The sequence below is a fragment of the Haliotis rubra genome, unplaced genomic scaffold (assembly GCF_003918875.1).
Source record: "Haliotis rubra isolate DU_JTF1 unplaced genomic scaffold, ASM391887v1 Scf151, whole genome shotgun sequence".
In the NCBI taxonomy this organism is placed as follows: domain Eukaryota; kingdom Metazoa; phylum Mollusca; class Gastropoda; order Lepetellida; family Haliotidae; genus Haliotis; species Haliotis rubra.
The window spans coordinates 423,093-436,338 of NW_025765459.1; the positions used below are offsets into that span (position 1 = coordinate 423,093).

General features: G+C 36.9%; 1 protein-coding gene across 1 annotated transcript; it reads left to right on the forward strand.

The window, feature by feature from the left end:
- The first annotated feature begins 169 nt into the window (after positions 1-169).
- On the forward strand, positions 170-13,012 carry LOC124270365 (ADP-ribosylation factor-like protein 1). Its single transcript, XM_046705399.1, is given in 7 exon segments — positions 170-257; positions 1,130-1,264; positions 1,823-1,904; positions 4,419-4,530; positions 8,364-8,396; positions 8,398-8,543; positions 9,202-13,012. Coding segments are annotated over 7 exon segments (543 nt in total). The 5' UTR covers positions 170-253; the 3' UTR covers positions 9,233-13,012.
- Positions 13,013-13,246: the final 234 nt, after the last annotated feature.

Here is a 13,246-nt window from a genome sequence, read left to right on the forward strand (position 1 = left end):
GATATTATTATTATCGCACCAAACATTACCCGCACTACCAAACCCTCAAATGCTAAAGAACCAACCACTAAAAGACAGGTATTACACGTTGTGTATGGAGTTCGACAGACGCATACAACAATATATAGCCAATATGATTAGTCGAAGGGGAATGTCATTCGCATGCGCATAAACACAAGACACGTCGTCTGAACCAGACGGATCTACCGGCCCTTAGAGGAAATCGCTTCATAACGCAGAATTGCAACACACTATGGGTTTGTTTTCTTTTCCTGTATATTAAACGATTTAATATCATTTACATTTGACAAAAATGAACGCAAAATGAAACAGGCCTTAACTGGTCTGTGTTTCCCCTCTGCTATTGACTTGGAACCATTGAAACCACAGGGAAACTGGGATTCAGTTATTGGTTTTGTACGAGAGTTTCAGAAGGATGGGATTATTTGAAGCATATATGAGCTGTGACTAAGTTACTTTGTAAGTAATACCAAGATCATGTGAGAATAAGTCATTGTGTCATTGCTTATTGTTTATGATGTATCCACTATAATCAGGGGTGACTCACGAATTGACACAAGAATTGGTGCAGAATAAGGTTAACTTACTACACATTACAAGATATGTCCATGTTTTTTTTGTTTAGTTCAATAAGTATGGCATTGAGGATCAAACTCAAGTTTCCAGCTTGAAGCAAAGCAGAGACCACATACCCATCTATGGTCTCTTATTAGCAAACATCCTTCAGAGCACTTTGCTTATACCGGGACCATTTTCCGGTTGTTGTTTATAGGAGTCTAACCCTAACCCTGCTAACCCTAACCTTAAGCTTCCTTCCGACCATGCACAGAAAATACGTTTAGTGGTACCGGTATAAGTAAATCTACCTCATCCTTCCCACAATACAACTGGTACTGTCACAAATAACATGTGCTCATTGACCTAGTCATTGGCTTCACGCTAAAGTGAGGTGTGCCAAGTAAACTATGTTCTTGTATTGTATTATTGACAATGCAGATACATCTTTAATTAGTGGCTTGAGTCCAGATGTAGACAGTTGTTGCTCACTCACAATATCAATCATTGGATTGACTGATGTGTCATTGATAGAGCATTTGCTTGTTTTCAGGAGGACTATACAGCATCTTGACAGGTCTATTTGGGACCCGAGAACGCCGCATCCTCATCCTTGGCTTGGATGGAGCTGGAAAGACAACCATCTTGTATAGGCTACAAGTTGGTGAAGTGGTCACTACAATACCAAGTAGGTTACTGTCGCTTGGTTAGACACATTGAGCAGCCATTTTCGACTGTTTCTCTTAAATGACTGCTCTTTGCAATAAGATATAGCATAAAATCAAAATACAGACAATGCTGATTCACCAAAAGGTCTGATAGAAGTCTACAACCCACCAGCCCCAGTGTCTGGCTATTATTTCACAATGGATGGTTGATATGTTACATGTGACAATTGTTTGCTGTTTAAAATCTTATAAAATACTGGAAAAAAAATCTGGTGCTCCTTGATTTTGGTCCCAGACATGGAAGCCGAGAAATCGCATGTGCTTTTATAAGCCTTGCTCCCACACATTGTGCCTTGCTCCATATGAAAAGTGTTCAGTCATTTATAGCACATCAGTAAAAGGTTTTGACATATTAAGGGGTAATATTACTTTTAATATATACAGTTTGAACTTGTGCGACAAATATTTCTGTGACATTTATGGCTGATTGCAGGGTGCCAAGGTTGAAAATATTACTGAAATACTGTCCAAAAACTTCAGTAAGGCAGCATGATATTTCTATAATTTTTCATTTTCAGCTATTGGATTTAATGTTGAAACAGTCACTTACAAGAATTTGAAATTTCAAGTTTGGGATCTGGGAGGCCAAACAAGCATAAGGTAAGTGTTAGTGTGGTGTTGAGCATGTCTGCCTTTGACTTTACATGACGCAAGAGTCCATAGTATGCCAGTTCTCATAATTGATTGCAGAGTGTAGCGACATGAAGTCAGTTAGTCTGTAACAAGTGAAAATGGTGTAGTGCTAGTTGTTTTGTAGTAAAATCCTTTTGTAGTTCCTTTCTTTGTTACATAAACCTACAGTTTGGCTATGGGCAAGATTAGTTCTGCTCATGGGAAGTGGGGTAGCCTTGTGGTAAACGCATTCGCTCGTCACGCCAAAGACACGAGTTTGATTCTACATATAGTTACAATGTGGGAAGCCTATTTCTGGTGTCCCCTGCCGAGATAATACTGGTATATTGTTAAAAGCGGTGTAAAAACATACTCGCTGTCTGAGCTCTGCTCATGGTGTCTCATAGTGATGGCCCGATTAATTGTAACAATCAAAGATTGAACGCAGTGCCTAAACGACCAAGCAATCGATCATGTTTTCTCATAATCGAACACAAACAATTTTGGAACACTTGTTTGCATTAACAATATTTTTCACAAGGTTGATTTTGTCTGTTACAATTCATAAGGGCTACAAGCTCGTTCCAAGTCATGCTTGAATTTATCTTAAAGACTCCAGGAAATTTATGTTCCTAACATACTAGTTCATTATAGACTGTACCCGATTCACTTTCGAAAATGTGAATCGAACCGAGCCCCTTCATGAATTCAATTGCTATTCGTGGACACCCAGAACTGAATATTAACTAATATTTACAATCTTTTAAGGAAACATGTTTTTCTTTACTTGGACCCTTGTGTACTTTTTGGAAAGCGAGATATGCAAGGATTGAATATGTACTAGCATTGCAGTAGCGCAAGTCATGTTAGTTTGCCAAGGTTAACATGATACTGTCACTATAACTATTACATACCAAATTTGAGTGTCATGAGATCACTGGTTATTGCTGTGACAAATCAAAACTGTCAACATGGGCATTCCATATTGTACATCAATCACATAACTACATTATTGAATTAGATCAATAATTATTCAGATTCGCTAGTTTCAATATTCATGATACATATCATATTCAACATAGTGTACCCAAGTCTGCAGCCCTACTAGTCATCCTTTGAGAGTAATGTGAAATTTGCAAATGCATTTTGTGCAGTTTGCCCCAAAAAACCTTATTTTTCAAGGTCACCATGACACTCTGGCCACTTTTCAAACTTATTTAAACGCTATCTCATAAAACATTGCACCCAATGTTTTCAATTATGTCGAGAGCCTACATTGGGTGATTATGTAGACACCAGTCATTTCAGGCATCTTGAATGTGAGCAAAAGATATAAAGTAGTAAATATATTGTAAATATTTCGTTCTTCTTTAGCGGCGGGGGACATTGCCATATTAGTGGTAAACATTGTTTTTTGTGCATTAACAAACAAAACCAGGAAAATTTGATAAAGAATGCTAACCAATTTTCGATGATAGATCGGTTGTAATGAATCAAACATCAATTATGAGATTTTATCCAATTCCCATCACTAGTGTCTCATTGAATAAGACTTCTTATTGATCTTGAAGGTTGTTAATATCTTGCAATGGTCCATAGATTACAATGTCATGTTTCAGTTTACGTTATCATGTTTTAGTAAATATATTAGGTTGTTTGGTATGTCACCTAGCTGATTGTCATTAGAGTGAGACTTACTCATGTATCTAGCCACTGGTGTGTTTGGCCAAATCTTGATTATGATTTACAACAGCCGATAGCTTGGAGTAACATTGATGACCATGTCTTGAAACAATATTCACACACTACTTCTGTTCCAGACCTTACTGGCGCTGTTACTACTCGAACACTTATTTTCAAGGTCACCATGACACTTTGGCCACTTTTCAAACTTATTTAAACGCGCTATCTCATAAAACATTGCACCCAATGTTTTCAATTATGTCGAGAGCCTACATTGGGTGATTATGTAGACACCAGTCATTTCAGGCATCTTGAATGTGAGCAAAAGATATAAAGTAGTAAATATATTGTAAATATTTCGTTCTTCTTTAGCGGCGGGGGACATTGCCATATTAGTGGTAAACATTGTTTTTTGTGCATTAACAAACAAAACCAGGAAAATTTGATAAAGAACGCTAACCAATTTTCGATGATAGATCGGTTGTAATGAATCAAACATCAATTATGAGATTTTATCCAATTCCCATCACTAGTGTCTCATTGAATAAGACTTCTTGTTGATCTTGAAGGTTGTTAATATCTTGCAATGGTCCATAGATTACAATGTCATGTTTCAGTTTACGTTATCATGTTTTAGTAAATATATTAGGTTGTTTTGGTATGTCACCTAGCTGATTGTCATTAGAGTGAGACTTACTCATGTATCTAGCCACTGGTGTGTTTGGCCAAATCTTGATTATGATTTACAACAGCCGATAGCTTGGAGTAACATTGATGACCATGTCTTGAAACAATATTCACACACTACTTCTGTTCCAGACCTTACTGGCGCTGTTACTACTCGAACACTGATGCCATCATCTATGTGGTGGACAGTATGGATCGTGACCGTATCGGGATCTCAAAACAGGAACTTGTATCTATGTTGGAGGTAAATAGCATTTGTCTTTACTCTGGCACATGCCAGTGTTTTAGTTTCTTTTGAAAACAGACAAAGTCCTAACAAAGTTGTAGGATTATTTTGATATTGAACACCTTGTTTGAGGAGCAAAATTTTGCTGCAAAACCTCATTCAGCCTAATAATGCACAATACGTGAAATGAATTCAATTGAGACTGTTGTAAAGACGTCAATAGTGGTCAATTTCTTGGCTTTTCCGATTCGTGGCGAGCATGACATTCTGAATTCTGGTTGAGTATGGACAGGGCTTAAACTTCTATTTGTGCTTGAAGTCCAGTGGCCGAAAATGCATGTTGATGGGTCGATGTGTAAGCAAATAGTGGAGAAGGTTGGAATAGCTGGTTAGTTAAGTAGTACTCGCGACGTGGTTGGGGTAATTCCAGTCTGTCTGTCCTTACTGGCTAAGACGACATTTTAAAATTAAGTGAAAAAGACTTTCAATGCAGTTGTATGTCGTTAGTCTTTAAATCTATGAATAGCTATTTTTTAACAATATATGTTCATATGACATTAATAAATAAATACATGGATAAAGATATGTGAGAGTTTTATTCCTAAACAGTGATGAACTCTCAGCATAACATTGAGCAAAAATATAATAGAAACGAATGTTTTTAGTTTAAACAATGCTTGAAATCTGACATGGTTTAGTTTACTGTTAAATTTATTGCATCAATGGCCTCATGTTGAGTTGTTTTGTTTCACTCTTTGTTCCTAACACAGCATTTCTGCCTTAGTGAATGATATTCATTTCTTCCAAAAGTGTTATTGTCATGATAGCTTGTCAGTAGTTATATGGACAAATTGATTACTGGAGACTAAGTTAAAAAGCTCAAGGTGAATTACTATTCATTTCTAACTCTAGTATCCATTGAGCTAAGTTGAAGTCAGTTAATTTGTCAAAAATGAATAGAAATTGGTTTTTAAAATCACACTGACAAAAGAATGTCATTTCAAATTTTGTAAATTCATGGAAATGTTCTTGTGCCCTCTCTGTTGAAATAACTGCTCGGTCAATAACTGCTAATCGCTGCAGCAGGTGCAATTGTGTTGACAGGGATAAAAATACTTATATTTTTCCTTATCCTGACTCATGCTAAATGCTTGTCTCCTCCTTCTTGCGAATGATAGTGGAACACTTGAAATCCCTTGAAGTTCCCTTCTAAAAAGCGGACGTAAAATCATTTCTCACCCACGAGTAGCCTCCCTTGCCTCCTTTGGCACCCTTTTTGATCACATGACCAGCTATGTTTGTCACTCTCTCCTTCTTCGCCCTTGAGGATGGTTGTGAGAGCACCTGGGTTCCTATACGGCACATATCCTATTCTATTTTGGACCTTTTACATATAAAATATCAATTTTAGTCAGAAAATTACATTTTTCTAAGCGTGCCTTAAGGCACCAGACAAATATTTTAGGTGTGCCTTTCAGAAATGAAGTGTGCCCACTTGTTTTTAGAATAATAGACTGTAACAATGATGATGATCATTTGAAATTTATTGTTAGTATAAATAAATTCATCTTCAATAACAAAACTATCAGTACTCCCATTACAACATCAAAATGGAAAAACAGCCAGATTTCTTTACATCATCCATCATAATTCCAGTGATTTCCTGTGTGACAAAGTCAATAAATGTTTTTGCTTGTTTGTCATTTGCATAATTGTTCATTAAATCTGTGTCAAAGTTCACACTCTGCAGTCTCAAAACTTTTTTCAAATTCAGTAAATGGTAATTCTCTTTGAGCAAGATTGTAAGCAGTAATGAAATTTTTTGAAAAGCCTATCTGTCTCTTTCTCATTTAGAGTTATTATCCCTCTCTCAATACCTGATTCTCCTGGCTTCAATTTGGATGCTATTTGAGCATGCAGTGCAAGCAAATGTTTGTAACCTTCACTATAAGTTTCTAATTTACTGGTTCTGAAACTCTTTGACCCCATGACAAGGTTGTTGCTTTTCCCATCTCCAGCAACAACACTGCCAAAGTTTTTGCATATTTTACAGAATATTAGTTTTTGTACAGTGACATTCAAGCCATGATTCATATTTTTTGTGGAAGCCAGCTCTGAGGTATTCCACACATATTACTACTTGTACTACCACTAGCACTTGCTGTTGGATCGGGTTTCATTTTGTCATCTTGAGTTGATGATTTATTTTCCTCATCTGTTATAGGATAATTGTTATAAGATGTTTTAACCGGATCAGGATCAGATCGCTTGAAAATGCTCAGAATAGGTGGGTTTTTTAGACATTTTTGTCGTCAGTTGTCTGCTTTCAAACAGTTCAGTTCATAATGAGATTTTTTGTCACACGATTTCCAGTCATGTGCACCGACATATAAAATCGTTGCACCCATGGGAAACAATGATTGTAAACACGGGAAAGAAATGTTTTTTTTAGCAATCAAATATGTATGGCATTATTCAGTTTGGAAAAAAATAGTTGTTTTGGGGATTACGTGACTAAATGTGATTTATGTTTCCCCCAAATAAGGCATGCCATAAGGGCACCGAGAATATTTTTTATCCGTGCCATTTTAATATTTACCATGCCATGGCACACTAATATATGGGGTACTTCGAACCCTGATTGATGATGCCAGGGACATTCAATGTTTTAGAACATAGATTCACTATATAACTACAGTTTGTTTGGGTCAAAATGATACCGATCCTGGATCACAATTTAACTCCAAATCGGTTCATGATCAAACATTCATTTCAATGCGGAATGTAATGAAAACATCAGACCAACTCTGGAAAAAAAGTTTCATAACATTTGTCTCCAAAATAAAAAGGTTATTTAACAAACTGTCATCATTTTGTTTTGATTCTGAGTGAAGGGTAAAGTAATGGTAGTACTGTTTAAAGAACAGTCCGAGAGGCGGGAAGCAAGTGCAATTGTGATGTTACATCAAGCATAGCAAATAGATTTATTGACACGGTATATATGAGACAATGAAATTCACCTTTGACGTCAAGTCCATTATTTTCGAAGTTTTGTACTACAACAGTACTGCGTTTACTTTACCCCCTTAAAACTTCACATGGAAAATCATAACAAATGATGAAAGTTTGTAAAGTAACTTTTTTATATTTTGGAGACAAACATTATGAAGCATTTTTCTGAGTTGGTCTGATGTTTTCATTACATTCTGCGTTGAAATGAATGTTTGATCATGAACTGATTAAGAGTAAGATTGTAATTTATCGGTATCATTTTGACCCAAACAGGCTAAAGCAATGTTCAACACGTTTTGTTATCAATCAGATTCTCTGATCAGAGTTGCTACCCTTGAAGGCTCCAGGAACCTATGGTCATGGATTTGAATTTGCACCTGTTGTGTTTCTAGGTTTGTCAGCACCATGTCCTTCCTTGTGGATTTGACCCCAGTGATAAATATCCTAGACCTCCATCACACTGGCAATGACCTTCTGCATCCACCTATTACAATGTACTAACACCTGAATACTGTTCAAAGCAGCATTAAATCCCGTAAAGCCTACTTGGTTAGGGAAGGTTCATAATTTATGGCAGTGCGTGCATGCTGATGTTTATGGAGATGTGCAATGTAAATGATCTCTCTCCCCCCCTCCTAATTATAAATCTTAATTTTGTAATATTCTATGTACAAAATTATTGACCTCCCTCAGTACATGTGTACAAAATTGATGCCCCCCCCTCCCCCTCCCCCTACAAACTAATCATCACCCCCTAGCTAAATATTATGAATGGTGCCTTATTATGAATTTATTCATTGGATGCATTATTTTTATTTGAATGCTATCTCTGTGTGTAGGAAGATGAGTTGAAGAAGGCAGCGCTGGTGGTTTTTTGCCAACAAGCAGGACATAGAAGGAGCTATGTCAGTGTCAGAGGTGGCTAATGCACTAGGTCTCAGTAACTTGAAGAATAGAAAGTATCAGATATTTAAAACATCTGCAATCCAAGGAGACGGTCTGGATGAAGCCATGATATGGTAAGTGCTTGATTGTCTTGCTGTTATGGGCTTCATGAATTCAGTTGTTTTGACAACTTTTTCTGCAAGACGGCCATATGGTCAGGTTGCTGCAATTGTTCATGTAGAATAGCCTAATGGTTAAAAAGTCCGCTCGTCACGCTGAAGACATGAGTTCGATTCCCCAATGGGTACAATGAGTGACGCCCATTTCTGGTCTCCCCAGAATAATATTTTTAAACAAACAACAGTCACCAATCCCTCCCCTTCTCTCTCTCCCCCCACCCCCTACCCCCAAATAAATTATGTAAGGTCCCTTAGCAATAAAGATGCTTCATACATTTTGTGACCCTTAAAGGTCCAGGTTAAAATAACCCATGCTTGTCGTAAGAGGTGACTAATGGGATCGTGTGGTCAGGCTCGCTGAGTTGGTTGACACATGTCATCTGTTACCAATTGCGCAGATTGATGCTCATGCTGTTGATCACTGGATTGTCTGGTCCAGGCTTGATTATGTATAGACCACCGCCATATAGCTGGAATATTGCTGAGTGCGGCGTAAACCTAAACTCGCTAACTCATACATTTTGTATAAAACATAAAATAGCTCAGTGAACAAACTACTTTATACAATTTGTGTTAAACAGATTGGTTCCACATTGACTGTTTTTCTTTTCAGGTTGTCAGATACAGTTACAAACCAGAAGTAGCAATGGACATTGTCATGACATTGAATAAATGTGTTGAGTGAAGAGGAACGCTAGTATGGATCAAGGGATGCAACTGTGTCATGTTCACCATCATTATGATCCTGATTCTGAGTTGTCAGATCGGATATCAGAATCCTGTCATTAAGTTATAAGGAATATGACTGTTGTAGCTTAGGTCAAGCTGTGGGTAATGGACTCCTACCTGGTTTGAGTATGGGGTATGACAAGATGCTCCCTACTTTATTTTTAAACAAACAACAGTCAGAACTCGATGATGAGGCTGGGCCCAAGATACTGTAGGATTAAATTTTGTTACATTTTCTCAGAACAAATTCAGATGAGAAGTTTCTGCGGATCCGCAGAATTCAGCAGATTTGATCGTGCTGGGGTCATCGTGCTGCAGCCCTCAAGACCCTCCAGTTCATTATCCTCTTTTTGTCGCTCATACCCATTCTGATACAATGTACCTGAATACAACATCACATGCTCTTTGACCATTAGAAAGCTATATATCAGACAAAACAAACAACTTACGGAGGGCTCGATTTTGTGCTTTGTTAATTGCACTGGTGCGACCCAATATTACAAAGTGCAACCTCGTTATTAGTCTAACTTGCACCAGGTTCAAGTTAAGTTTTGAGTGGGTAAACTTCTGAATAAAACATCTAAATAATTGCATCTACACATTGCAATAAAAGCAGTGTAACTGGAATTGGCTGGTGCAACTAAGTCTTTAGCAGAGGTTGCAGCTGGTGCAAGTAGGTTAACATCTCTTAAATCAAGCCTGTTATGCCATGCTAGTCTGTAAATATTGATTATTGCCGATGTGATGCTATTATATTAACTCACTGTTTCTGTCAACATTAGAGGATTTGAGGTGCACATGTTCAGAAAGTATGTCATAACATACAGGCTTTGAGATATGAAAACAATTGTATGAAGACAGAGTTAGGAAGAGGAAATGTATGTATACTATTTGCTATGGTTAAATTGGTTTTGTCATGTTCAATTGTGCACAATAAGTGTAAAGGACCACATAACTAAAAAACTGATTTTCTTGAGCTTTGGTTGACCAAGCTGGGTATGTATGTAGTTTTTATCTTTACCCCCATGCATGTTAAAAGAATCTTTAGGGGCGGTGGGGTAGCCTAATGGTTAAAGCGTCGGCTCGTCACGCTGATGACCCGGGTTCAAATCCCCACATGGGCAAAATGTGTGCAGCCCATTTATGGTGTCCCCGTCGTGATATTGCTGGAATATTGCTAAAAGCGGCGTAAAACCCAACTCACACACTCACTAAAAGAATCTTTGTTGTATCTAGAATTTGTTGTACAGATAATTTATTATTTCTTAGTAATGGGTATTGTCTGTGAGGTAAACTCCCCATTTAGAATTTGAATGTTTTTCTCCTACACATAAGAAGGCATATATTCCAGAGGTAAACCTATAATTAAAGTTTAGACTCGATTAGAAGTTTGAGACTGGAAAAATAGCATTGGACGTTGACACTGTTTGGGATGCTGACCATACCAATACCTGACGCCAACAATTACATTAGGTTGTATGTGGTAAATTTTCAAATAAAATGCTTATTTAATGAAGTTCTTATTGTGTTATAATATTTTGATTAGAGTCATAGCCCAGCATGTATATATGAATACGATCTTTATTTCACTGGGGTATTGTTTAAGTCAAAGCGAGGCCATGGAGCTGTGTGGTGAAAATCTTCCCTTTGTGGGTACAATATGAGACGAGCTGATTTCAATTTTCATGCAAGTGTTGCTGACTCAGTGTTGTGTTGTGAGCACATGTATTAATTTATTATAGTGCTTCAGAAAGTTTTTACATAATTTGATCAGTTTTAATTCCAATTCATCCTTGAATATCTGTCATAAATGTTCATATGTCATCAAACTCATGTTATGTTGAATTCTAAGTGGTTGATGCTACTGTGATCTGAAAGTAAATGAGATTCATTTTGAAATGTTCATTTCATATTTGGATAGTTATTATGTGTCGAATTATCCTGCTTCAATAACTGATGGTGATTTGGAGATTTTATGTGTCCTTTCGGACATAATGCACATTTCATACATAGGCTAAAGTAACTGAGAGATTCTGTGAAGATAAGGCAAGGCTATTTGTAGATCTTGTGAATGAAAATATTTCACAGAAAATAGCCAATTCAGCCAGTGTGAGTCTATAACAGCTGTCAAATCTTCATTTCTTTATTTCCTGAAAATGAACAGATTTTAGGTTTCCTTGTGTTTTATTTCAACAATGTAATATACCAACTTATATTTGTTTCAGGATCTATATGGCCGCTTACATTATACGATTTCTTCTACTGTATTTTACTGTTACTTATGCTTTAAGTAAGTTGTAAATTTACCCTGACCATGGTTAATCATATTCGTTCTAAAGCATTTTTGTTAATGATTGAATACAAGTGATTCCAAATGCATCATAAGGATAATGAAAAACAGCTTGTCCAAGAAATTGTATTTTTTATTAAGGCAGAATTATATGCATTAGCAGAGGATCTCAAAATCACTTTATTTCAGTTAAAATGTGATGGACTGAACAAATAAATTGATAGTGTTGTTTTGTATAATGTTCATTTGTAAACTTGTTTTGAGTAGATTATCCTGGTTATACAATCCTGTTTGAGTTTGAATGGTGGGTGTTGAGATTTTTTTAGCAGTATTCAGTAATATTATTCATGTGTTGTTTGATTGGCTTATTGATCTGGGATAATAACTGGTTTATCTAGATTTTGGATCATCATACTCAAAGCATAAGTGTTTCCATGTATAGAAATTGTGTATATTTCTTTCGATATGATCCTCTAAGTCTGATTTTCAAGATGTGATATTAGCCCAAGTCCCAAATGTCACTGTACCAAATATGGATGGAATCAGGAAGAGGTCGTGGGTCATTTTTCAATCTGTTTTAATCGTGTTGTCAACATGAGGGTTATCTATCAGCTAAGTCCTTCAATCAGTAAGGTGTAATGATATGACTTAAAGCAGTGTTTGAAATTTTGGATGAAAGTCTCCTTGTCATACCTTGAGTCCTTGTCAATACACATTAGTGTGTGACGTGAAAGAGTTGGAAAGTTCAGGTTTAATGGAATTTGTCCCTAGCTCATTTCAGACTACTGGTTTACAAAACAACTAAATTTGGGAAGAAATGAGTCATTCTATAGATTCTCACCGTTCGTGGGACAGAATCTGCATGCATGGATTAAGACATCCGTGATCTGGAGCCTCACTAAATTTCAAAACACTGTAAGGCATCACAGCACTAGGGGTGAAACGGTATACCGGGGTATTAATAGAACCGTGGTATTTTGACTTAAGTTCGGTATACTGTAATACAATCCAAAAATCGAATCATTTTGTCAAAATCTATGCATTACTTTGCTAGAATGCCGTTATTTTCTCAGAAGTAAGCTCTCTTATACGGATTTGAAGGCTTTGTACCACAATAAGTACCGTATCGCTTCATCCCTACCGTATTAATGTTGTACTGAAAGTTACCAAACTGATTATATCAGGATGGAGGAGTGATTGATGGGAGATTTATGATGTTGCAGCCCAGATGTAATTCCTGGTATTTGTGCTGCATGTCTGTCTGTCTGCCATACACCGTACGTTACACACAAGTCAGATATATGGTGTACTGTGTATATGATCACTATGGCCAGTCTGGCTGATTTGTACAGAAATGTTCTACAGTGGGATTAATATATGTAAATAAAATAAATTCTTTCTTTGATTGTTTGTATTCATTATCTGTCAACCTTTAAGGATGGTTGACAACTACAGACTAATAAATCTAAGGGACATTGGTAGTTTTATGACGCAGTCCCTAAATAATAGCATTTGGGCCAAACAATCCAGTGATTGACACCTTGAACGACACATGAAGATCCGGGTTAGAATTGGTCTTCAGTAACCCATGCTTGTAGTAAGAGGCTACTAACGGGATTGGGTGGTCAGGCTCGCTGAC